Consider the following 27,551-nt stretch of genomic DNA (forward strand, 5'->3'; position numbering starts at 1 on the left):
TTACTGAGCATTTTAAGAGGGAGTGGACATTAGGTCTATAGGTGGACGCCTTTTCGAGATACCGCCATTAGGGTGGGCCAGGGGTGACTCTAGAATGTTTGTACGATATGGGTATCAAACGAAAGGTGTTTCTGAGCATTTTAAGAGGGAGTGGACAATAGGTCTATAGGTGGACGCCTTTTCGAGATACCGCCATTAGGGTGGGCCAGGGGTGACTCTAGAATGTTTGTACGATATGGGTATCAAACGAAAGGTGTTACTGAGCATTTTAATAGGGAGTGGGCATTAGGTCTATAGGTGGACGCCTTTTCGAGATATCGCTATTAGGGTGGGCCAGGGGTGACTCTAGAATGTTTGTACGATATGGGTATCAAACGAAAGGTGTTACTGAGCATTTTAATAGGGAGTGGGCATTAGGTCTATAGGTGGACGCCTATTCGAGATATCGCCATTAGGGTGGGCCAGGGGTGACTCTAGAATGTGTTTCTACGATATGGATATCCAATTAAAGGTATTAATGAGGGGTTTAAAAGCGAGTGGCCCTTAGATGTATATGTGAAGGCGTTCTCGGAATATCGACCAAAATGTGGACCAGGTGATCCAGAAAATCATCTGTCGGGTACTGCTAATTTATTTATATATGGAATACCACTAACAGTATTCCTGCCAAGATTCCAAGGGCTGTTGATTTCGCCTTGTAGAACTTTTTCATTTTCTTCTACTTAATATGGTAGGTGTCACACCCATTTTACAAAGTTTTTTCCAAAGTTATATTTTGCGTCAATAAACCAATCCAGTTACAATGTTTCATCCCTTTTTTTCGTATTTGGTATAGAATTATGGCATTTTTTTATTTTTCGTAATTTTCGATATCGATAAAGAGGGCGTGGTTATGGTCGGATTTCGGCCATTTTTTATATCGAGATAAAGTGAGTTCAAGTAAGCACGTGAACTAAGTTCATTAAAGATATGTCGATTTTTGCTCAATTTATCGTGTTAACGGCCATGAGGAAAGACAAACGGACGACCGTGTATAAAAACTGGGCTGGGCATCAACCGATTTCGCCCATTTTCACAGAAAACAGTTAGCGTCATAAAATCTATGCCCCTACCAAATGTCAAAAGGATTGGTTAATTTTTGTTCGACTTATAGCGTTAAAAGTATCCTAGACAAATTAAATGAAAAAGGGCGGAGCCACGCCCATTTTGAAATTTTCTTTTATTTTTGTATTTGGTTGCACCATATCATTACTGGAGTTGAATGTTGACATAATTTACTTATATACTGTAAAGATATTAACTTTTCTTTTAAAATTTGAATTAAAAAAATTTTTTTTTTTAAAAGTGGGCGTGGTCGTTCTCCGATTTTGCTAATTTTTATTAAGCAGACATATAGTAATAAGCGTAATGTTCCTGCCAAATTTCATCATGATATCTTCAACGACTGCCAAATTACAGCTTGCAAAAATTGTAAATTACCTTCTTTTAAAAGTGGGCGGTGCCACGCCCATTGTCCAAAATTTTACTAGTTTTCTATTCTGCGGCATAAGCTAAACTCATCTACCAAGTCTCGTCGCTTTACCTGTCTTTAGTAATGACTTATCGCACTTTTTCGGTTTTTCGAAATTTTCGATATCGAAAAAGTGGGCGTGGTTATAGTCCGATATCGTTCATTCTAAATAGCGATCTGAGATGAGTGCTCAGGAACCTACATACCAAATTTCATCAAGATACCTCAAAATTAACTCAAGATATCGTGTTAACGGACGGACAGACGGACGGACGGACGGACATGGCTCAATCAAATTTTTTTCGATCCTGATTAATTTGATATATGGAAGTCTATATCTATCTCGATTCCTTTATATATGTACAACCAACCGTTATCCAATCAAACTTAATATACTCTGTGAGCTCTGCTCAACTGAGTATAAAAAGGGCGGCAAAAATGGGACTTTTGGGGTTTTCCATTAAAATGGGGGCACTACGATTCATACAATAAAGAAAAGACATACCAGATCATTCAATTAAAGACGAATACATCATGTTATTCAGGAAAGGGGGAATGCCACTACTTCGAGATTGCTTAGTGAACATGACTTCCAAGATTATTATACTCAGCTGAGCAGAGCTCACAGAGTATATTAACTTTGTTCGCATAACGGTAATCCGTAACGGCATAAACTAATCGAGATAGATATAGACTTCTATATATCAAAATGATCTGGGTGAAAAAAGATATTCATTTAGCCATGTTCGTCCATCCGTCCATCCGTCTGTAAACACGATAACTTGAGTAAATTTTGAGGTATCTTGATTAAATTTGGTATGTAGGTTCCTGGGTGCTCATCTCAGATCGCTATTTAAAATGAACGAAATCGGACCACAACCACGTCCACTTTTTCGATATCGAAAATTTCGAAAAACCGAAAAAGAGCGATAATTCATTACCAAAGACGGATAAAGCGATGAAACTTTGTATGTGCGTTGACCTTATGATGAAAAATAGAAAATTAGTAAATTTTTGGACAATGGGCGTGGCACCGCCTACTTTTAAAAGAAGGTAGTTTAAAAGTTTTGCAAGCTGTAATTTCGCAGTCGTTGAAGATATCATGACGAAATTTGGCAGGCACGTTACTCCTATTACTGTATGTATGCTAAATAAAAATTAGCAAAATCGGATAACGAACACGCCCACTTTTAAAAAAAATTGTTTAAAGTCAAATTTTAACAAAAAATTTAAAATCTTTACAGTATATAAGTAAATTATGCCAACATTCAACTCCAGTAATGATATGGTGCAACAAAATGCAAAAATAAAAGAAAATTTCAAAGTGGGCGTGGCTCTGCCCTTTTTCATTTAATTCGTCTAGAATACTTTTAAGGCCATAAGTCGAACAAAAATTTACCAATCCTTTTGAAATTTGGTAGGTGCATAAATTCTATGACGATAACTGTTTTCTGTGAAAATGGGCAAAATCGGTTAAAGCCACGCCCTGTTTTTATGCACAGTCGATCATCTGTCCTTCCGCTGGCTGCTAACACGATAACTTGAGCAAAAATCGATATATCTTTACTAAACTTAGTTCACGTACTTACCTGAACACACTTTATCTTGGTATAAAAAATGGCCGAAATCCGACAATGACCACGCCCACTTTTCGATATCGAAAATTACGAAAAATGAAAAAATGCCATAATTCTATACTAAATGTGAAAAAAGTAATGAATCCTTGTAACTGGATTGGTTTATTGACGCAAAATATAACTTTAGAAAAAACTTTGTAAAATGGGTGTGACACCTACCATATTAAGTAGAAGAAAATAAAAAAGTTTTGCAGGGCGAAATCAAAAGCCCTTGGAATGTTGGCAGCAATACTGTTCGTGGTATGACATATATAAATAAATTAGCGGTACCCGACAGATGATGTTCGGCGTCACCATGGTCCACATTTTGGTCGATAACTCGAAAACGCCTTCACATATACAACTACCACCACTTCTTTTTAAAACCCTCATTTAATACCTTTAATCTGATACCTATATCGTACAAACACATTATAGACTCACCCCTGGTCCACCTTTATGGCGATATCCTGAAATTGCGTCCACCTATAGAACTAAGGCCCACTCCCTTTTAAAATACTCTTTAATACTATTCATTTGAAACCTATGTCATACAAACACATTCCAGGGTTACCCTAGGTTCATTTTGCTAAATGGTGATTTTCCCTTTTTTTGTCTCCAAAGCTCTCAGCTGAGTATGTACTGTTCGGTTACACCCGAACTTAGCATTCCTTGCTTGTTTTAAGATTCATTTGGATGCAATTTTGGGCAATCTTAGGATAACTTTGGCATTTTTTGGAAGCATTTCGAGACTATTTCGGGGACAATTTCAGAATCACTTCCGGATTTTTTTAGAATCATTTCGAGAATTTTTCCAAGCCCTTTTAGGACTTTTATAAGATAACTTTGGGATTATTTTCAAAATCGTTTCGAAACTATTTCGTGACAACAAATTTTGTTCAGTCAATATGAAACTACGTAAGTGCCATTTTGACCATGCGTAGCGGATTGGCGGACTGAGACCAAATTTTGAAGGGGATGGAAATGTATCGCACATTCATGGAACTTTTTGGACTAATTCGTGAATATTTCGAGAAGACTTGAGGAGCTCTTCGCGATTATACTTCAGGTTCACTTTGAAAATATTTCCATGCAATTTTGGGGCAATTTTAAGACCACTTCTGGATAAGTTTCGGAATCATTTAGACACTTAGGTCCCAAACCCATTTGGAACAATTTCAGAATCACTTCGGGATTATTATACTCAGCGTGCTTTGCAAACGGAGTATATTAACTTTGACTGGATAACGGTTGGTTGTACAGGTATTAAGGAATCGAGATAGATATAGACTTCCATATATCAAAATCATCAGTGTCGAATAAAAAAATTTTATTGAGCCATGTCCGTCCGTCCGTCCGTCTGTCCGTTAACACCATAACTTGAGTAAATATTGAGATATCTTCACCAAATTTGGGGCACGAGCTAATCTGGGCCTAGAATAGATTGGTATTGAAAATGACCGAAATAGGATGATAACCACGCCCACATTTTATATACATATATAGGTCATTCCATTTCAAGACACCCGGTCCGCGCAGGACATAATTTTTGATTTCGATGAAATTTTAATATGTTGTCCTTTGGTCAAAATAATGAAACACGTGTTTTTTTTTGCCTCCAAAAAAATTTTTTTCGCATTTATCGGAAATTGAATTCGTTAACGGCAATCGATATTTTATTCACCTATTTTTTCAACTGTCAATAACTTTGTCAAAAATTGACTGATTCTCACGATTTTTTCTTTGAAATTTGCGTTATTTCTTTTACATTTATATAAATTTATAAACAATAGCATATAGTTAAAAAAAATTTTTTTAGTATTTAGTAAAAATTTATGACTTTTTTCAAAAATTAATTTCTCAAAAAAGGTTATTTTTTTTTTTGTTTAAACTTTTTCTATATTGAGTGAACAGTTCATATTTAAACTTGGTCAAATGTCTATTATCCAAAACTCGTTGTTTTCGAAATATCAATTTTTGAATATTACACATTCCCCCTCCCCCCACCCGCCCCCCCCCCCCCCCCCTTTATTGATGAAATGCATTACAGGATACAATAACTTTGTCAAAAATTAACAATTGCATATAGTTAAAAAATATATATTTTTTAGTATTTAGTAAAAATTTATGACTTTTTTTCAAAACTTAATATTTCAGGTTATTGTTTTTTGTTTAAACTTTTTCTATATCGGGTAAATATCCATTAGCCAGAACTCGTTGGTTTGGAAATATGAATTTTTGATTATTAACCTTTTTTTCGCCATATGTTGATGCAATACATATCAGCATACAAGGCGATCAATGTCAAATGCAAAAATTAATTAAAATATCACATTTATTATTGAACACATTCACTTGTTGTTATTTTTGAAAATTAGAGTGATTTTGTAACAGGACATGGCTCTTGTGACGGTATTGGAGGTTTAGTGAAATATTTTGTCATATTCTGAAAATAATAACAAATGAATGTTTTCAATAATAAATGTGATATTTTAGTTAATTGTAAGCATTATGAGTTCACTCAATATAGAAAAAGTTTAAACAAAAAAAATAATAAAATAGACTTCCTGATGATGATGCGGATGCGTCGAAATGCATAGAAGAGAAAAGTAGAAAACTCTTGGTTTTTTTCTTTATACATATCGACCAAAACAGCTCCAACCCAGCAAACAAAAAAATAAGCTTTTTTGAGAAATAAATTTTTGAAAAAGGTCATAAATTTTACTAAATACTAAAAAAAATGTTAACTATATGCTATTGTTTATAAATTTATAGAAAAGTAAAAGTCATAGCGGACATTTTAAAGTAAAAATCGTGAGAATCGGTCAATTTTTGACAAAGTTATTGACAGTTGAAAAAATAGGTGAATAAAATATCGATTGCCGTTAACGAATTCAATTGCCGATAAATCCGAAAAAACATTTTCTGATGCAAAAAAAAACACTTGTTTCATTATTTTGACCAAAGATCAACAAATTAAAATTTCATCGAAATCAAAAATCATGTCCTGCGCCGATCGGGTGTCTTGAAATGGAATGAGCCTTCTTCATTTGTTCTTTTTTTTTATAGATGAAATATTTATTTCTATAACTGAGTAAATAAAACATGTTAAGGCCGCGACACAATGACAAATTTCATATAGATGCGTTTAACACAAGCTTATGCATTCCAGTAACATTACACCACAATCAACCAAGATGTTGCGTTTATAAATATGAAGGAACTTCAGACTTGGCAATTGCGGTTTATTTCGCCTTGCCAATTCACATACAAAATTTCGTGAAGCACTGTTATAAACATTCTCCCTATACAACAAAAATATTTCCTAACATATTTGGTGTCGTATTCATTTGTTATATAGCAGTTTTTAATTGAGAAAAATGTTAGAAAAGTTACCAACGAGTGGGAAAAACAATTTCACTTGCAAAGTGTGCCATCACCCTTAGCCAAAGCAAATGTCAAATTCTTCTTCTTATTCTTTGCTTGCAACAAAAGTTGCAAGCTGGCTACTTTTTCATGTCAGATGGCGCCAGTGTCGCTCAATATGCCGTCCTCCATAAAAATACGTGCAATCTACTCATAATGCATAAGACTGAGTTAAACGCATCTTTATGAAAAACTGCTTATGTGACGTGGATTTTAGTAGATAGTTCTCCTAGTTATGTATTTAGTTGAGTGTATTCATATTAAATGGTAGAATGATGTAAACACCTTAAAGATATATTTACACAAGAATTCTGTTAAACAGCATTTCAGCCATGCAAACATTGTTATTCCATATGGCGTCGCAGAGTCAAAGTTTACTAATTGTAGTGGTGGTAGAGCGCTCCTCCTACCACACCGAAGATAATGGGTTCAATGCCAGGGCAAAGCAACATGAAAACATCTGGAAAAAGTGTTTTCAATTAGAAAAAAATGTGTTTCCGAGCGGGGTCTCAGTGAAAACTAATCTGCCTTGCATATGCTGTTCGAAGTCGGTGTAAATCATGTAGCTTCCGTCCCGCCAATTTGTAGAAAAAAAATTAAAAGTAGAACGACGCAAATAGGAAGAGAATCTCGGCCCAAAATCTCTTCGGAGGTTAGCGCGCCTTTTGTTTATTTATTTTATGTGCCTTTTGTGATATGGCTTATCACATCAAATGATACCGACAAATTAATTATTGAGCTAAAGTGTCAAGACTAAAAAAATTAATAGTCTATTGAGCACACGAGTTGTGAACGTTTAAATTTCGTACTTTATTCAGCGTTTAACTGACTAAGGCATGATGTTGGTTTGTGCTAGACAGAGGGTATTGCCAGACGGTGCAATATCTGTTGTTTACTAGCTGAATCGGTACTGTAGTGTTAGCTATCAAATTTCAATCTGGAACTAACTCTGTTATTTTTTGTAATTTTTTTTTTAATAACAATTTTGTTTCATAGGTTTATTTTTTATACTTATATATTTGACTCTGAGTAGTTCATTTAGTTTAGAAATTTTTTTTTTCAATTTTATTTACATATTTTTCATAAATTTCTTTATGTCTTCGTTTCGTTTTAGTTTTTAATTGGGTTTTTTAGTTTGAGTTTTTCTGTTTTTAAACGGTTTTATATTTAGCTTGACTTGACAGCCTGGCTGGTTGGCACGAATTTTGAAACTTGAAACATAGACGATGACAATGCAATAATGAGAAAAAACTCCAATAGGTGGCGCATGGATCGAAATATTTCTAAAAATCGCATTTGTGGTCCAATTTGGCTCATATTTGGAACATATAATACTTACAAGAATAGAAAGCGACCTATGAAAAAAATCGCCGCTAGGTGGTGCAAGGATCGATATATTCACAAAAATCATCTTTGTGGTCCGATTTGGCTCATATTTGGAACACATAATACTTACAAGAATAGAAAGCGACCTATGAAAAAATCGCCGCTAGGTGACGCAAGGATCGATATATTCACAAAAATCGTATTTGTGGTCCGATTTGGCTCATATTTGGAACACATAATACGTACAAGTATAGAAGCTAGGTGGCGCAAGGATCGAGATATTCCCAAAAATCGTGAGTGTGGTGCGATTTGACTCATAATTGGAACACATAATACATACAAGAATAGAAAGCGACCTATGAAAAAAATCGCCGCTAGGTGGTGCAAGGATCGAGATATTCACAAAAATCGTATTTGTGGTCCGATTTGGCTCATATTTAGAACACATAATACATACAAGAATAGAAAGCGACCTATGATGTCCGATTTGACTCATATTTGGAACAAATATTACATACAGTCCGGTAGAAATGACATCAAAATATATTAGAGTTGGAGGAGGGACAAGCATACGTGGCGCAGAGTCGAGTAAAGTCTTTAGAAGCATTATGTATTGAGGACCTTGATTGTAACAAATTCTCAGGAAAGAGTCCTTGTAATAATGAGTCACTAAATGGACTAAATAGAATGAGAAATAATAGGCAATTAAATAAAAGCGTTGGACGCGTCAAATTTCTATTGACCAACTGAACCTTAATAAGGTTATGCTACGCCTCGTATTTTTAGAAATTTCACGCGCCCAACGCTTTATTATCAACGCCCTAAATTGATGAGGAGTGTGATGACTAGTACCTAGGACCTACCTACTTATTTTCTAGCTTTTAGTATTGTTATTACTTCATGTAAGTATTGTTTTCAATAAAACCGTTTAACTTAAAAAAAATTTTTTATTACTTTATTTTTTTTTTCGCTAAAATTTTCTTACGATAAATTTTTTTTTTGTTTTGTTCTTTCTCAATTTGTGTAGCCTTTTTTATTTGTCTAGTTTTATTTTTTTTTTCGCATTTTTTGTTGTATTATTTTTTAACTTTTTTATTACATTATTTTTTCCGCAAATTTGATTTTTTTGGATTAAGATATATTTGTCGTAATTTTTTATTTCATATTATATTACTTTTCATTTATATTTTTGTTTTGTTTTCATAAACTTGTTTCTTTGTATTCTTGGATTTTTGTAAGTTGGCGCCAAAACTTTTCAATACAAAGTTGATTTATTGTTTAAATTTTTTTATTAATATTTTATTTAATTTGCAGGGTTTTTTAATAAGTTTTTAAAAATTTGTTGTGTTTATTTTAAATTCTTTTTTTTATACTCAGTTGAGCAGAGCCCACAGAGTATATTAACTTTGATTGGATAACGGTTGGTTGTACAGGTATAAAGGAATCGAGATAGATATAGACTTCGATATATCAAAATCATCAGTATCGAAAAAAAATTCGATTGAGACATGTCCGTCCGTCCGTCCGTTCGTCTGCCCGTTAACACGATAACTTGAGTAAATTTTGAGGTATCTTGATGAAATTTGGTACGTAGGTTCCTGGGCACTCATCTCAGATCGCTATTTAAAATGAATGATATCGGACAATAACCACGCCCACTTTTTCGATATCGAAAATTTAGAAAAATCGAAAAAGTGCGATAATTCATTACCAAATACGGATTAAGCGATGAAACTTGGTAAGTTAGTTGAACTTATGACGCAGAATAGAAAAATAGTAAAATTTTGGACAATGGGCGTGGCACCGCCCACTTTTAAAAGAAGGTAATTTAGAAGTTTTGCAAGCTGTTATTTGGCAGTCGTTGAAGATATCATGATGAAATTTGGCAGGAACGTTACTCCTATTACTGTATGTGTGCTAAATAAAAATTAGCAAAATCGGATAATGAACACGCCCACTTTTAAAAAAAATTGTTTAAAGTCGAATTTTAACAAAAAATTTAAAATCTTTACAGTATATAAGTAAATTATGCCAACATTCAACTCCAGTAATGATAGGGTGCAACAAAATACAAAAATGAAAGAAAATTTCAAAGTGGGCGTGGCTCCGCCCTTTTTCATTTAATTTTTCTAGGATACTTTTAATGCCATAATTCGAACAAAAATTTACTAATCCTTGTGAAATTTGTTAGAGGCTTAGATTCTAGGACGATAACTGTTTTCTGTGAAAAAGGGCGAAATCGGTTGAAGCCAGGCCCAGTTTTTATACACAGTCGACCGTCTGTCCTTCCGCTCGGCCGTTAACACGATAACTTGAGCAAAAATCGATATATCTTTACTAAACTCAGTTCACGTACTTATCTGAACTCACTTTATATTGGTGTAAAAAATGGTCGAAATCCGACTATGACCACGCCCACTTTTTCGATATCGAAAATTACGAAAAATGAAAAAAATGCCATAATTATATACCAAATACGAAAAAAGGGATGAAACATGGTAATTGTGTTGGTCTATTGACGCAAAATACACACATTTTGGTCGATATCTCGAAAACGGCTTCACATATACAACTAGGGCCACTCCCTTTTAAAACCCTCATTAATACCTTTAATTTGATACCCATATCGTACAAACAAATTCTAGAGTCACCCCTGGTCCACCTTTATGGCGATATTTCGAAAAGGCGTCCACCTATAGAACTAAGGCCCACGCCCTTTTAAAATACTCATTAACACCTTTCATTTGATACCCATATCGTACAAACAAATTCTAGAGTCACCCCTGGTCCACCTTTATGGCGATATTTCGAAAAGGCGTCCACCTATAGAACTACGGCTCACGCCCTTTTAAAATACTCATTAACACCTTTCATTTGATACCCATATCGTACAAACAAATTCTAGAGGCACCCCTGGTCCACCTTTATGGCGATATTTCGAAAAGGCGTCCACCTATAGAACTAAGGCCCACGCCCTTTTAAAATAATCATTAACACCTTTCATTTGATACCCATATCGTACAAACAAATTCTAGAGTCACCCCTGGTCCACCTTTATGGCGATATTTCGAAAAGGCGTCCACCTATAGAACTAAGGCCCACGCCCTTTTAAAATACTCATTAACACCTTTCATTTGATACCCATATAGTACCAACAAATTCTAGAGTCACCCCTGGTCCACGTTTATGGCGATATCTCGAAAAGGCGTCCACATATAGAACTAAGGCCCACCCCGTTTTAAAATACTCATTAACACCTTTCATTTGATACCCGTATCGTGCAAACAAATTCTAGAGTCACCCCTGGTCCACCTTTATGGCGATATTTCGAAAAGGCGTCCACCTATAGAACTAAGGCCTACGTCCTTTTAAAATAATCATTAACACCTTTCATTTGGTACCCATATCGTACAAACAAATTCTAGAGTCACCCCTGGTCCACCTTTATGGCGATATTTCGAAAAGGCGTCCACCTATAGAACTAAGGCCCACGCCCTTTTAAAATACTCATTAACACCTTTCATTTGATACCCATATAGTACCAACAAATTCTAGAGTCACCCCTGGTCCACGTTTATGGCGATATCTCGAAAAGGCGTCCACGTATAGAACTAAGGCCCACTCCGTTTTAAAATACTCATTAACACCTTTCATTTGATACCCCTATCGTACAAACAAATTCTAGAGTCACCCCTGGTCCACCTTTATGGCGATATTTCGAAAAGGCGTCCACCTATAGAACTAAGGCCCACGCCCTTTTAAAATACTCATTAACACCTTTCATTTGATACCCATATCGTACAAACAAATTCTAGAGTCACCCCTGGCCCACCTTTATGGCGATATTTCGAAAAGGCGTCCACCTATAGAACTAAGGCCCACGCCCTTTTAAAATAATCATTAACACCTTTCATTTGATACCCATATCGTACAAACAAATTCTAAAGTCACCCCTGGTCCACCTTTATGGCGATATCTCGAAAAGGCGTCCACCTATAGAAATAAGGCCCACGCCCTTTTAAAATACTCACTAACACCTTTCATTTGATAACCATATCGTACACAAAAATTGTAGAGTCACCCCTGGCCCACCTTTATGGCGATATCTCGAAAAGGCATCCACCTATGGAACTAAAGCCCACTCCCTTTTAAAATACTCATTAACACCTTTCATTTGATACCCATATCGTACAAACAAATTCTAGAGTCACCCCTGGTCCACCTTTATGGCGATATCTCGAAAAGGCGTCCACCTATAGAACTAACGCCCACGCCCTTTTAAAATACTCATTAACACCTTTCATTTGATACCCATATCGTACAAATAAATTCTAGAGTCACCCCTGGTCCACCTTAATGGCGATATCTCGAAAAGGCGTCCACCTATAGAACTAAGGCCCACGCCCTTTTAAAATACTCATTAACACCTTTCATTTGATACCCATAACGCACAAACGCATTCTAGAGTCACCCCTGGTCCACGTTTATGGCGATATCCCGAAAAGGCGTCCACCCATAGAACTAAGGCCCACTCCCTTTTAAAACATTTATTAACAACTTTCGTTTGATACCCATATTGTACAAACAAATTTTAGAGTCACCCCTGGTCCACTTTTATAACGATATTTCGAAAAAGCGTCCACCTATAGAACTAAGGCCCACTCCCTTTTAAAATACTCATTAAAACCTTTCATTTGATACCCATATAGTACAAACAAATTTTAGAGTCACCCTTGGTCCACCTTTATGGCGATATCTCGAAAAGGCGTCCACATATAGAACTAAGGCCCACGCCCTCTTAAAATACTCATTAATACCTTTCGTTTGACACCCATATTGTACAAATGCATTCTAGAGTCACCCCTGGTCCCCTTTATGGCGATATCACGAAACGGCGTCCACCTTTGGAAATAAGGATCACTCCCTTTTAAAATACTCATTAACACCTTTCATTTGATACCCATATCGTACAAACAAATTCTAGAGTCAACCCTGATCTACCTTTATGGCGATATCCCTAAATGGCGTTCACCTATATATGGCCCAATCCCTCTTAAAATACTCTTTAATACCTTTCATTTGATACACATGTCATACAAACACATTGCAGGGTTACCCACGGTTCATTTTCCTACATGGTTATTTTCCCTTATGTTGCCACCATAGCTCTCAACTGAGTATGTAATGTTCGGTTACACCCGAACTTAACCTTCCTTACTTGTTTTAGTTTAATTTTTATATTGTTTTATTTTTTTAATTAAAAAAAATTTAATCGTGATTTAGTTTTTTTTTTTCATTTTTATATTTTTTACTTTTTAATTTTTATAATTTTTTTTTTTTGTATTTTTTACAACTTTTTATTTTTTTATTCATTTATTTTTTATTAACTGTCTATAAATTTTTACTTTTTTTATTTATTTATTTTTTATTTTGTGCTCCTTTTTAGTTTTTACGTTATTTTGTAACATTTCCTTGTTTACTTTTTACTGTATATTTAATTTTTTCTTCATCCTCACTTTAGTTATCAAGTAATTTGGCCAAGCAAACCTCTCTCTAAGGTATTTTCAAATTATTGTTTTTCCTATCGCGGGATCGAATCGAGCTCAAGGCCTAACAATAATTATTTTGTCATTATTATTGTTGTGATACATTTTTTCTTAATTGAAAAAATATTAAATTAGAATAGAAGAAAGACAAAATTTAGACAACTGCCAAAGCTCGTTGTATAGATCCATTTCGGGAACTGCTAAATTCCTTCATCGGCAACGTTTAGGCGCCGCTGCTATATCCATTCAGCCATCACAGTGGTTTTTTGTTTGTCGTCATTAATCCTACTTCTATTCTGGTTCTTGCCAATTGATATTCACAACACTGCGACATCTGTTGCAGAATGAATGTGAAAATTGTACTTGTTTAATGGCAATGCTGCCATAGTGTCACATTTTATTGACACTTTTTCCCCGTGCTCTGGGATGCATTAACAATTTTTTCTTTCTTCTATTTTAATTTTATAATTTTTCCAATTAAGAAAAGATGTATCATAACAATTATAATGATAAAATAATTATTGTTAGACCTTGAGCTCGATTCGAACACGCGATCTTACAAATCAGTAGGCCGGTATAACAACAAAAATTATTATTTTTCCTTTGCGGGTTTTCACCGCATTTGTATAAAAATTTCGTACGAGAGCAACGCTGGTAAAATTTTACAGAGTAAAATTTTCTTAATCAATTTAAGACCCTGACCATCTCTAAAACGGCATTCTGCTGGAACCATCCAAGAAGTGATAAACAAAAAAACATTCGCGGCAGAGCTATGGGTATCAAATGAAAAGTGTTAATGAGTATTTTTAAAGGGAGTGGGCCATAGTTCTATTGGTCGACGCCTTTTCGAGATAGCGCCATAAAGGTGGACCAGAGGTGACTCTAGAATTTGTTTGTACGATATGGGTATCAAAATAAAGGTATTAATGAGGGGTTTAAAGTGGAGTGGCCTTCAGTTGTATATTTGAAGACCTTTTCGAGATATCGACCAAAATGTGTCGGGTACCGCTAATTTATTTATGTATGCAATACTACGAACAGTCTTCCTGCCAAGATTCCAAGGGCTTTTGATTTCGCCCTGCAAAACTTTTTAATTTTCTTCTACTTAATATGGTAGGTGTCACACCCATTTTACAAAGTTTTTTTTTAAGTTATATTTTGCGTCAATAGACCAATCCAATTACCATGTTTCATCCCTTTTTTCGTATTTGGTATATTATTATGGCATTTGTTTCATTTTTCGTAATTTTCGATATCGAAAAAGTGGGCGTGGTCATAGTCGGATTTCGCCTATTTTTAATACCAAGATAAGGTGAGTTCAGATAAGCACGTGAACTAAGTTTAGTAAAGATAAATTGATTTTTGCTCAAGTTATCGTGTTATGGGCCGATCGGAAGGACAGACGGTCTACTGTGTATAAAAACTGGGCGTGCCTTCAACTTATTTCGCCCATTTTCACAGCAAACAGTTATCGTCATAGAATCTATGCCCCTACCAAATTTCACAAGGATTGGTTAATTTTTGTTCGACTTATGGCATTAAAAGTATTCTAGACAAATTAAATGAAAAAGGGCGGAGCCACGCCCACTTTGAAATTTTCTTTCATTTTTGTATTTTGTTGCACCCTATCATTACTGGAGTTGAATGTTGACATAATTTACTTATATACTGTAAAGATATAAAATTTTTTGTTATAATTTTACTCAAAAATTTTTTTTTAAAAAGTGGGCGTGTTCGTCATTCGATTTTGCTAATTTTTATTTAGCACACATATAGGAATAGAGGTAACGTTCTTGCCAAATTTCATCATGATATCTTCAACGCCTGCCAAATTACGGCTTGCAAAACTTTCAAATTACCTTCTTTCAAAAGTGGGCGGTGCTACGCCAATTGTCCAAATTTTTACTATTTGTCTATTCTACTTCATAACGTCAATCCACCTATCAAATTTCATCGCTTTATCCGTCTTTGGTAATGAATTATCGCACTTTTTGGTTTTTTCGAAATTTTCGATATCGAAAAAGTGGGCGTCGTTATAGTCCGATTTCGTTCATTTTAGACAGAGATCTGAGATGAGTGCCCAGGCACCAACATACCAAATTTCATCAAGACACCTCAAAATGTATTCAAGTTATCGTGTTTACGGACGGACGGACGGACATGGCTAAATAAATTTCTTTTTTCGCCCAAATCATTTTGATATAGAGAAGTCGATATCTATCTCGATTAGTTTATGCCATTACGGATTACCGTTATGCGAACGAGGTTAATATACTCTGTGAGCTCTGCTCAGTTGAGTATAAAAATATCGAGGGTTGGGCTAGCTTTCATTAAATACGTTTTCGTTTTTTGATTGTGCATATGGCTTGGGCTAGCTTAAGTTTAAGCTGCTTTTTAAAAAAACAAGTGTAATAAATTTAATTAATCCGTATTAAATTAGCATTACATATTGTGCAATTTAGTACGGTCTCGTTTTTTGATTGGGCTGAAAAGCTTGGGCTAGCTTAAGAGACCTTCAATATACAAATTGGAAACCATGGGAACAACTCATTTCACAAAATTTTACATGGATAATAAGCGAAAACTTTACCTTCTAGATTTCAAGAATTTGACAATAAAAATACTTCTAAATTTAAGTTAAAGCTACAAAAACTAAATCTTATTATTTAAATCACTCTGCCCGTTATAGCCATGAAATTTTTGAGTGAAATACCGTTGAAAAATTTTAACCCTTTTATGGATAAGCCCCTATATTTATAAAAAATATAACGGGTTTAAAGAGCATTTACAACAGTGACAAGGGATGACGGAAAATCGTTCCAATATACAGCATTTTAACCCTTAGACTAGCGTTGTGGTCTGGCAGACCATTTTCAAAAATTTTAATAAAGATTTTTGGGTTCCCCGACATTTTTCGACAAACTGTCTTATGACTTTATAAAGCACCATGAGGAGTTTCTATTCCAGTATAGGACAATATCGTTTGTCTCATTTTTTGTATAAAAAACATCGTTTTGTGTTATATATGGGTTTTCCAGGTTGTGGTCTGTCAGACCACAGCGCAGAAAATGTACCTACCTTATAAATATTGGTTATAAATGACACAACCAGCTGAATGCAAAATCAAATTAGTTATTTCCTTTCAGTCAAATAGTAAGTTTTGCATAAAAAAATTTGAGCGCTCGAAAATGAACTTTACGACTGAATTCTATAATTCAGTCTCATCTCAAGTCTCTAAACTTGAGATTTTCTTTTAGAGAAAATTTTTGTGACTTGGGATGATTTCGGTATTCAGTAAACGAAAGTCATGTATGCAGTATGTTGCATTTTGTCAACATAACGTTGGGTGGTATTGTGGCTGAGCTTGTGAAGACGCCGCTCACAATTTTGTATAGAAAATCCCAAAGTGTGTAGGTTCGAATCTCAGCGGCGCCACATATGATTTCGATTCGATGTTCTTTTTTAAGTATTTTCTGTTTTTAAATTTTTTCTATGCTTATTTTAATTTGAGGAATAAAACAACATATTTAAAGCTTTTTTCGCAAATATTTTTCATACTTTTTCTGAAATTTTCATGTTTGTGATCTGCCCCGGCCAAGCTCATAAATTAGTGATTGCTTTTGTGAGGCTGGAGACGCGAGACAGCTTATAGAATGGCAAATTGTCTCAGAAGTGATTTTCACCTCAAATATTCTCTAATAGTGACTAGAGACGGCTTACTGAATTCAGCTGTTAGTGAAAAGGAAAAGGATAAAATGTTAAAAGAATGTCGCCGTAATACCCGATACGGCAATCTTACTGACAGCGCACAAGAGGAATATAACGTCAGAATAGTATCTCTATTTGCTTTGGGTGAAGAAGATAGCGAAGAAGAACCATTTGCAGGAGGTGAAGAACTTGACCCTGATTTTGTGCCTATTGGTATGGCTTCGGATGCTTCAGATATTGAAGAAAATGCCATAATCGAGGATTGTGTTGAAGAAAGTAATGACGACGATGAAGAGGAAGATGTAATTTCCCCACCGGGAACAGCGATGGCGAGTGCAACGAGTGGTCATTATTTTCTTGTAAAAGATGGGAAGGTTTGGGGCACTACTCCACCCGCCAGAACGGGTTGTAAAACAGCACATAACTGTCTAGTAATTGCTATACCAGGGCCATCAATATCCATCTTTCTCAACCCTATTTCGATTTTCAATCAATTTATAACTCGTGAAATTGTTGATATAGTTGTTCGGGAAACGAATCGAAAGGCTAAAGCAGTTATTGAGAAGTGGAATTCAGCTAATCCGAACAAGACTCAAAATTGGGAACCATTTTCTGAAGTGGAATGTTATGCTTTCAATAGTTTTGTATTGTTTTGCGGCACTTTCTTGCTACGTCACAGCCGCTTAAAGCGCTTTGGGCACCATATAATCATCAAATTTACAAAGCAACTACATATGTCATTTAATCGTTTTCAAGATATTTTACGGTTTATTCGATTTGACAATGCAAATATGAGGACTATACGACTATAAGCTAGTAAAACTGCTCCAATAGATGATACGTGGATTATGTTACATGCTAACTTAGAGCGTGCTTATGTCCCAAATGCGCAGATAACGGTTGATCAGCAGCTGTTTGCTTATCGTGGAAAAACCAAGTTCACACAGTATATTCCATTGAAGCCTGCAAAGTATGGAATCAAAGTTTAGTGGGCTTGTGACGCAACATTCAATTATCAATTGAAAGGGACAAATTTATACTGGTCAACTAAGCGATGTACTTAGGAAAATATGTAAATCAACGGGTTGTGATGGATTTAGTTGAAAAATATTTCCGCACGGGACAAACAATATACGCTGACAACTTTTTTCACATCACTAGAACTAGCTAGCGATCCTGTGTCGAAAAACTTGACTTTCGTTGGAACTTTTCGTAAGAATAAAAGATTCATTCCACCAGAATTGCTTGCATCTTCTACTCGTATACTGAGCAGCATCATCTTTTGTTTCTACGAAAACGACTTTTCTTTATGATCGTACGTGCCAAAGAAAAACAAGTCTGCCATTCTTATTTCAACCGAACATTACATTTCCGACGTAGCTGGGGAGAATAGCAAGACCCTGCAAATATTAGATTACAATAAGTAATAAAAATAATTTGCCTATATATACCCCATCTGCCTCTAACCGGCCTGTTTGCCGTATGTGCTATAAGGAAGATGAATGAAACAGGAAAACGCGTTTCCATTGCATGAAATGTAAATATCCGGTTTTTTATTCGCACTCAAGTAAAATGTGTTTCAAATGCATTTCTGAAGAAACACCAAGGGACTCCTCGAACTAAGGACATATACGAATCTAATTTCATTCAGACTGGCATATTAATTAAAAACAATTAACATTCATACATTTTTGGAACAATTCTTGACTATATTTTTTAATTAAATAAACACTGTAACACATTCGGGTTGTTCAATTACTTTTTTTGGGTAGTGGCACTTATACATTACCTTGTGGTCTGTCAGACCACAACAGCGTTAACGACAATTTCAGTCACCAGTAGTCTAAGTGTTAAATTGACATTTTCGTACAAATTTTGAGTTATAAGAGCTTTATAAACCTATTTTCTTTGTTATGACTATGGAGGGAAAAGTACGAAAGGTTTATAAAACTTTTTAAAATGACGTATCCATTGCAATTCCATATAATAGAAGCTTAATCCATTAACGCCCAACTTTTGTTTTGCTCTTTTATCATCTTTTTCTGTTAGTATGATCCAAAATATAGAGACTAATGCACACAAAATTTTCTTAATACTTCATGTATATATTTTATTGCATCTGAAAGGTTTGTTCCCAAATGGGAACATTGGGTACATAAGACTTAAATCATGTTGTGATAGTCTACAAAACAATGAACATATATACCTCGGTCGCATTCAGTACACATTTTACGTGCATTTTTTTACACAGCGCACATCGTTTTTGTTTTCCATTTGGAATAGCGGCTAAAACATGTTTTGTTATGGCTCGGCTCTGCCTGAGTGTACGAACTGGGTGACCAAGCGTTTTCGGATCTGAGAGTCTAGTTTTTATGTGCAAATAGCTTCGCGCTACCATGCGAATGAAGTCAAGATATGGAATTTTGTCATGACTTAAATTATATATAACGAATGCATTACACATACAAATATCCAGACAGTTTGCAAAAAGCCTAAAGTACCATTTTTTTCCTTTAATTTCTACGGGATACTTGTTGATATGCCAGTCTAACTTATCCACACCTCCCATGTATTTGTTATATTGTGATATTACATGCGGCTGAAGAACTTCAACATATTTTTTATGCTTTTTACTGTACCTTTGCACAGACTGCATGGGATTTACACTTTGATGGTTGGTAATAACTTTTACACATCTGTTATCATTCCACGAAAGAACTAATACTTCGTTATTTTTATCAAATCTATAAACAGTAGCGCCACGAGGCTCTTTTTTCATAGCCTCATCTGTTTTTATCGGACACTTAGTTAGACGGTTGGATCTGGAAGTATCAGTAGTATACACATTTTTTTTTATTAAGAACTGAAACTAGTCTGAAACTTGAAAAAAAATTGTCAAAATAAAACTCGTGGTCTTCAGGATACTCTAGAAGTTGAACCATTGAAGTAATAACCTTTTCGCCAACACCAGTCAAGTCTTTCTCAACCGGGTCCCTTTTCCCCTGATAAAGCTCAATGTTGTAACAAAATCCAGCTTCTCCGCATGCCATGATCCACTGCTTTAAGCCAAACCATATTGGCTTTCCTCTGATAAATTGCTTTAGGAAGTGACCTCCGTAATACCTTACCATCTGCTCATCTATAGACAATTGTTTTGAAAAAACATTAAGCTTTAAAAAAATTTCATTCAGCTTTTCAATCATTGGCTTTATTTTGAAGTCCTTTTCAGGAATACCACCTCGAATGTTTTCATTGTTATTGAAGTGCAAAAATCGTTTGATTTCAAGGTATCTGTTCCTTGGCATGCAGTTTCTTACAATTTCAATGTGAACGTCGTCGTCTGTGCACCAATACATCCTTTCACTGGGTAAACTGTGGTATGATGTAAAAATCAATATGCCAAGAAACTAACGAAAACATTCTGAAGAAAGGCAGAAGTTATGGAAATTATATTGGTGTGCATAGCGCAAACTTTCGTCAACTATGTGTTGAACTAGCGATTTGTCAAAAAAGAATTCAAAAATTTCAAATGCCTCTCTTTGCTGAAAATTCTCTCGAGTTTTAATTATATTATCCTGGCAGCGTTTAGGCGATGGAAAATTGTTACTATAACTTGCATCAGTATGAAGCCATCGCTTTGTGCAGGCTGGATTTTCTTCTTCCAGCTTTTGTCTTTTCGAAGTTGTACTTGGCGTGAAGTCGACATCTTTTTCAATTTCAGTAAAATGAAGTTCTAATTCGCCAGGAACATCCTTAGTTCTGTAACTTCATCAAGATTGTCTTCATCAATATCTTCACAATCAGTCAGGGTATCAGCATCTGGAGGCAGTTGCACTATATCAATAGCACTTTCGTCATCCAGCTCTGCATCCTCGAGGAGTTCTTTTAAAATTCCTTCAATTTCATGAAGTTTAAGAGCTCTTTGGCTAAACATGCTTTAGATATAAAAATATCAGCCAAAAACGATAACGAAAAATATTTACAAAATTTGTGTACATAGTGCCTAATGCTCCCAATTGGGAACATTGGGCGCTAATGGGTCAAGTCGCTGTTTATACACAAATATTTTTGTTGTTGAAACTTGCTATTTGATCAAGAGGGGGTAACGAGGAAAGCGCGTGCACTGAGTTTCTTGCGCTTGGCGACTTGCTTTGAGCTGTCTTTTTTTATGTTTTCAAATTCTGATTTTTGTAAATTTTGTTTTGATTGAGGAACTTTTGGCTGATTTTGAATAGAAATTTTTATAAGTTTATTAAATATTTCTTATACTTCACAATAATTTTTCAAATTTTCAATGAATAAAAAAAAGGTTTAGAAAGAATTTATATAAAATGTCAAATTGTTGCTTAGAAAGAGCCGCCGTGTGTAAATCTGATACGCAACTTCAAACGAAGTTGAAGTCGAAGCTGAGCACGGGACCGTATATTCCGTTTACCCGATATTAGACGAGGATATACTGCTATGGACATATGGCCTGCACACAAGTTGCCCCGAGACCTTGAGTCTTGTTGCGGTGGCTAACGCGATAGTTTTAGCCATTAGATCTGCAGGCGTGATGTGTAGAATGGCAAGCAATGCTACTGTCGGAGTAGTTTTTAGTGCTCCCGTTATGCTAATCTTTGATAATCTACATGCCCCTAAATTTGTTTCGTATTCGTACTTTTTTGTGTGGCGGTCCACCAAACAAGGACCCCATTGTAAAGTATGGGTTTGACAATTGCCGTAACGGAGTTTTTGTCAACGTGCATCCTAGCATTCTCTTGCATGCATACGGTGTCGCGTAGGCTTTCTTCGCTCTCTCTTTCATAGACAACTTACCATTTAGGATGACTCCTAGATATTTTGGGGCTATATTTTTCTTGTAGGGTTACACCTCCAAGCTTAGGCTTTGTCCAATTAGGACCTATATTTGCTAGTAAATACGTGCATTTTGCCGCGTTGGTAGTTAACTCGACGCCAGATGCCCAGGCCTGTACATGCCGAAGTGCCTGATCCACCAGAGAGTTGATTGTTGTTAGGCATCTGCCGTTTATTATGACTTTAACGTAATCTGATATGCAGTTTGATTGGTCCTCCGTGGAAACCCCTAAGCAATTGGTTGATAACCAGCGTTCCCACCTTGCAGCGCTTCTATGTTCACAGATTTTGTTGCCTGGCATAGACCCCATTGCGAAGTGATCACTCCGCAGCTTAACTTCGAGCCGATCCATTTTGTAAAGGAGGGATGAACTTTAATTGTGTTGAGACTGTCCATGTTTACTCATTTCGAGATATTGTTGAAAGCTCCAGAAAATCACTTAGAGCATATTCCTGGTGTTCCAGGGCTTTCTCTATATTTATGACCACCCTATGCAATGCAGTTTCGATTCACTTACCTTTGGTGTATGTTGTGCTGCAAAGGTAAACTCCTCATTCATATTTGATTTTATATACACATCTTTTAATCTTTCCATGGTTTTGAGCAAAATAGATATCAAACTATTGGACCTGTAGTCCTCTCATATCCTCCGGATGCAGACGATTTCATTGCCTATTCAATTTTGGCATTTGTCATCAAAGCTGGTACCTCTCCCTCCGTATTAGGAGTGTAGATGTTGTTACATCATCTCCTGATGGGAAGTGTGTTAAGTAGTGCCTCAAGGGACTCTTCACCGACCTTTTTTATCAGTGCCTGGGCCGCATCTCCCTTGGATACGACTTTCCTGTTGTTTTTGTTGTTGCAGCGATAATGTTACTCCTCGAAAGTTTTGGGGAGTGTTATCGATGTGATGGCCCTTTGACGGATACAGATCCGGTACGCTCTGGTAACACAGCTCCATTAAGGTATAGCCAGACCATCTCGGGAACGATTTATATGGCCACATTAAACCTTCTGGCCAATCCCTCCCTCCCCACCCCTAAGTTCCATGAGGAGCTTGGGGGCGCCAGAGCCTCGCCTGTTAGTAAAACGGGATTCGCCGCTCGAAGGTGAGGTTGACAATTGGGTTTGGAGAAGCTGTACATATATTGCGCTGGCAACATGATAAGGTTGCGCTACACAACCTCTTGAATCTGATATTTTAGTCGCCTCTTACGACAAGCATACTTACCGCGGGTATATTCTAACCCCCTAATCCGCTGGGGGATACGACTTTCCTGAGTCTCGCCGTTTCGCTATAGCATTCTATGTTCCCACAGAAAATTTTCCATGAAACCCTCTTCGACCTGTTGATTTCACGTTTAAAGATCCACAACAGATCTCATATTCGTCCCAACACTCCTCAATTTCCGCAACTTCTGCCAACTAAAGAATCTCTTCTACCCTCTAAGAAGAATCAACTCCTTACTACACCATGGTGGCTTTACTTTCCCTTTGAATCTTCTCAGAATTGTTGCACTCCTCCAACTCCTCAACGGTGGTAACCTCTTTTGGCTGTTTGGCAGTCCGTTGCCTTAGGGTTTCCCCTTCTCTATGCTGAAACAGAAAGTGTATGGTCTGAGAAGGATGTCCTGTCAAGGACTCTCTATTCATACCCCGACATATAATAAAACTCAATGTGTTATCATATTGCTTGACATATGTAGGAACGCTACTGCTGTTAGCAACCTGTAGACTACTCTATAGTATATAATAAAAAAGGGACTCATCTCTACCATTAATATCGTCCCCTCTCCACACGCTGTGATGCGCATTCGAATTCGCTTCTATGGCAAGCCGTCCTCTGCACCCTTCTTGATCCACTAGCCTTTTGAACTCTTCTGGTTGGGCTTCCACGTTATGGGCCATGTAGCAGGATGTTTGGATAAGGGACGGTTCTTTTTCCCCCTCTATTGCTACCATTGCCAGGTCTGCAGTGCTGAAGTTAGATAGAATAAACGAGCATGGGTGTTTTCTAACCATGACTGCATCTCTTACCCTGCTGTTCGTCTTTGTATAATAAACGCTGAATCCGCGAGCGCTGAATCCAGAAACCTTTCCTCCAGATCAGACCCATGGCTCCTGTATCAGCGCCACATCAAAAAAACCCTCCTAAAGTGTCAGGAGGAGCTTGCTCGACGCCACTTTACTGTGTTGGATATTTATCTGTAAGTCTCACAACGCCTTTGAGCTGTTTGTGTCTCTCCAAATTCTCCGCCACTGCACTCAAGCAATACTTTTTTTCGTTGTTTCCGGGGTTTGTAGGTACGCTTGTCCCTCCTCTGATATAGGCGTCTCTGCTACACTCGCAGCTTTATTAGTCTTTTTGCCCAATTCCATCACCTCTGCCTTTCGGTTGACACCAGTCCATTGGGGTTGTTGCAATCTAGCAGTGCCATAGTTAAGGACTATTTCGAAACTTTGTTCACCTTCTTCTCGGTGAAAACCGGAGTCTCATCATTAGCTCCTTTGAGTTACACCGAATAAGCTGGAGTCTGGTCATTACCTCACTTTGGCTTATTACCATTTACGTTTTGTTTCTTATTTCCTCTTCCGGTACTACAGTTTTTAGGGTACATGGGTTTCTAGAACTTCCCCCTTCTTTCCGCCTTGCAGAATTTGAGATCTGGTTCCTGTCATTCCGGCTTGCTTCCTGGTTCTGGGACGGGGCGTTTTCCCTTCGCCTCCTAACTCTTAAAAGCACTCTTGTCAGGTTTAGCTGATCGTTGCCTATTTACTCTCGGGCACTGGCTCTTTGGCCCATACCAACCGATCACTCTCGTTGTTGGTTGGCCTAGCGACGCAATCGCTTTTTACTTCTCATCCTTACTTTAAAAGTTTTTGAGCTCATATTGGTCGTACGACCACCTGTCCAGCAAGGCGGGCTCAGCGGTCTAATGTTAAGAGTGGGAATAAAAAACGTCCGCTACAACAACGCCCCTTGCTGTGGTACGTCCATTATTACATCCCGAAGCGATCCGGTATGGGGAAGGGTCCGCTCCGAAAATATTCCCTGGCTGCAATTCATCCAATAGGGACTGTGCGTAGCAGCCTTGATTAGGACGTTGGAAAGATGTCAATTTTACCTTGTTTAATATTATAAAAAGCGATAAGTATTTCAATGAGTTTTAGTAAGTATGTATTTATTTTTTTGTCAACTCAGAATTGGTGAAATAGAAATAAATTTATGAGTTTCATTCAACGAATATAACCAAAACTTTTTATTAAATCGCAATTTCTAGATAAATTCGAATGCTGAGTTTCACGCTATCTCAGCCACCATTTCGAAAACGCGCTACCTCTGCCTAAATTTAAAATGTTTTGACGTGAGATGGGGCATTTATACAACAAGTTCTTTAATGAGGCTTTCAGCCGAGATAGGGCGATGTTCCACTCAGCAGACATATACATATGTTATACTCCGATATTGCTACAACAATATGTGCGCAATGATTTTTTAATTCACGAAGTATTTTGATTTTGGCAGCTTAAGTTTTACAATAAAAAATTATAATTTAGGTACATCCCCTCATGGAAAAGAAAAAAAGGAAAACATTTTTATTTATTTATTTATTTATTTAAGTATTACATACATTTATGATATCATTTGTTAGCCGTTTTGATGGCGGCCCCCTTTTTGCTTTTATATACGAATGAGGAAATTTTGTGTTAGATATATCTGTATATAAAATTGAATTACGTATATAAGATGCCACAGCACAAAGAGATCCGCCCACAACGCCCGATGCTCCACGTTTTATTCCATTTGCACCTTGTCCACAAATTGTTGTGCTGTGAAATATATTTATTTGCCAAGAGAATTCAGCTAGACAATGGTCCATTTCTGCTATATTTTCGACAGTAGAGCAGATATGATAACCATTTTCTGAAGACCATCCCTTAACTTCCATTTGCATGCCCGGTTGTAATGCAGTTTTGCAAGGTCCTATTGTTCGAACTGTATCTCGATTAAAGGGAGATTCCACTTGAATTATACCTAAACTCATATCGTTCATTCCGTTGATATCATTTTTCAAAAAAGATTTCCCTTGGCGAACTTGCCCTTGCCCAGCACCAGCTTTAACTGTGATCATTGTCGGTTCTACGCACATGCAAGTTATAACTGTAACCACGTTTTCCAAAGTAATCAATGATCCAGCGCATTCATATTTGTCGTTATAATATATTGCCACCACATATGAATCATCCTCTGTAACCACAGGACTGCTAGAACTGCTACCTCCAACGCGAAATTCTGCATTCGTGTGGGTGAAAGGGAAGCTAAGCGCGACCAACAGAACGAAATAATTTCTTAAACTCATTTTAAACTATAACTTTTTGAGATTCTTGTTAAATATTAAGTAAATCAAGATAAGTTTTGTGGGCGCTATTTGTACATCAGTGGATTGTGTGAATAACAAATGAGTAGAAACTTCTAGATTCAGGAAATGGGCACAAAGCAAATATTTGGCTGTTTTCAAAACAAAATTTTATTGTGATTTGTTTATATATTTGCCCAGTTTAATTAAGCTATTGAATTAAGAAAGGCCACGTGACATGTGCACAATGTTTGTATTTTTAATGAACAAACAAAGAAAAGTACAAAAGGTGCACTAATTAGTTTTATCTGGTTTCAAACTGCTAATTTGTCTATTTTATACCCCTAGACGATTTGTGGGTGTTCTATATACATTAGTGGATTGTGTGATTAAAAATTAAGTAGAAACTTCTAGATTCAGGAAATGGGCACAAAGCAAATATTTGGCTGTTTTGAAAAGAACATTTCCTTGCGAATTGTTTAGATATTTGCCCAGTTTAATTAAGCTATTGAATTAAGAAAGGCCACGTGACATGTGCACAATGTTTGTATTTTTAATGAAAAAACAAAGAAAAGTACAAAAGGTGCACTAATTAGTTTTATCTGTTTCCAAACTGCTAATTTGTCTATTTTAGACCCCCACAATCTCAGTTGGGAGCAGTGGACCAAGGTTTCAGCACCAACATTGCTCGAAGTTAAGTGGGCTAACATAATCAAAGTTCTGTGTTAAGTGTTAATGAGACGTTAATTGGTTGTGGACTTAGACGTCTGTTCATCCTTCCCATATTCGTAAAATTTTGAGATTTATATAGCAATTTCACACAGAGGGTTAATGAAATAATTAGCCATGTTTTCTATACATTGTAACGATTTTAGTGCAACTCCTCTTATTTGCAAACTTCTACTAACGTTCGAATGACTAAACTGTTGAATAAATAACTCCAATATTCGATAACGCAAAATTGTCTTTATTAGACTACTTTCAAAATAACACTCCTATTGCTCGACAGATAGCGTGCTTAAATCAAACCGATTTTCGTGCCTCAACTGTTGCCGCTTTTATACTGTGCGGTTTCTTCGCCGGTATATTTCTAGGCGCTTCTATTTCCAGAACTTACTAGTTAGTTATCAGCTATAAATTTCTCAGCTATAACTACAAATGCACAATTTTATAGCTTCTCTCATACCCCATGCGCGTGTGAGT

The 27,551-nt window shown here is 36.3% G+C and overlaps 1 protein-coding gene across 7 annotated transcripts in view; it reads right to left on the reverse strand.

The window, feature by feature from the left end:
• Positions 1 to 27,551, reverse strand: part of LOC137233799 (serine proteinase stubble-like) — a 727,732-nt gene that overhangs the window by 288,075 nt on the left and 412,106 nt on the right. For 5 of the 7 annotated variants that reach the window (XM_067757196.1, XM_067757212.1, XM_067757185.1 and 2 more), the window contains one exon: positions 25,585 to 26,310. The exons of the other annotated variants lie outside the window; for them this stretch is intronic. In XM_067757196.1, the coding sequence (XP_067613297.1) occupies positions 25,608 to 26,310 (703 nt within the window). In that variant the 3' untranslated portion in view covers positions 25,585 to 25,607. Of the gene's footprint in view, positions 1 to 25,584; positions 26,311 to 27,551 lie in introns of those variants that run through there. 7 annotated transcript variants of the gene reach the window in all.

This window comes from Eurosta solidaginis, chromosome 1 (assembly GCF_040869045.1).
Source record: "Eurosta solidaginis isolate ZX-2024a chromosome 1, ASM4086904v1, whole genome shotgun sequence".
NCBI classification, from domain to species: Eukaryota; Metazoa; Arthropoda; class Insecta; order Diptera; family Tephritidae; genus Eurosta; species Eurosta solidaginis.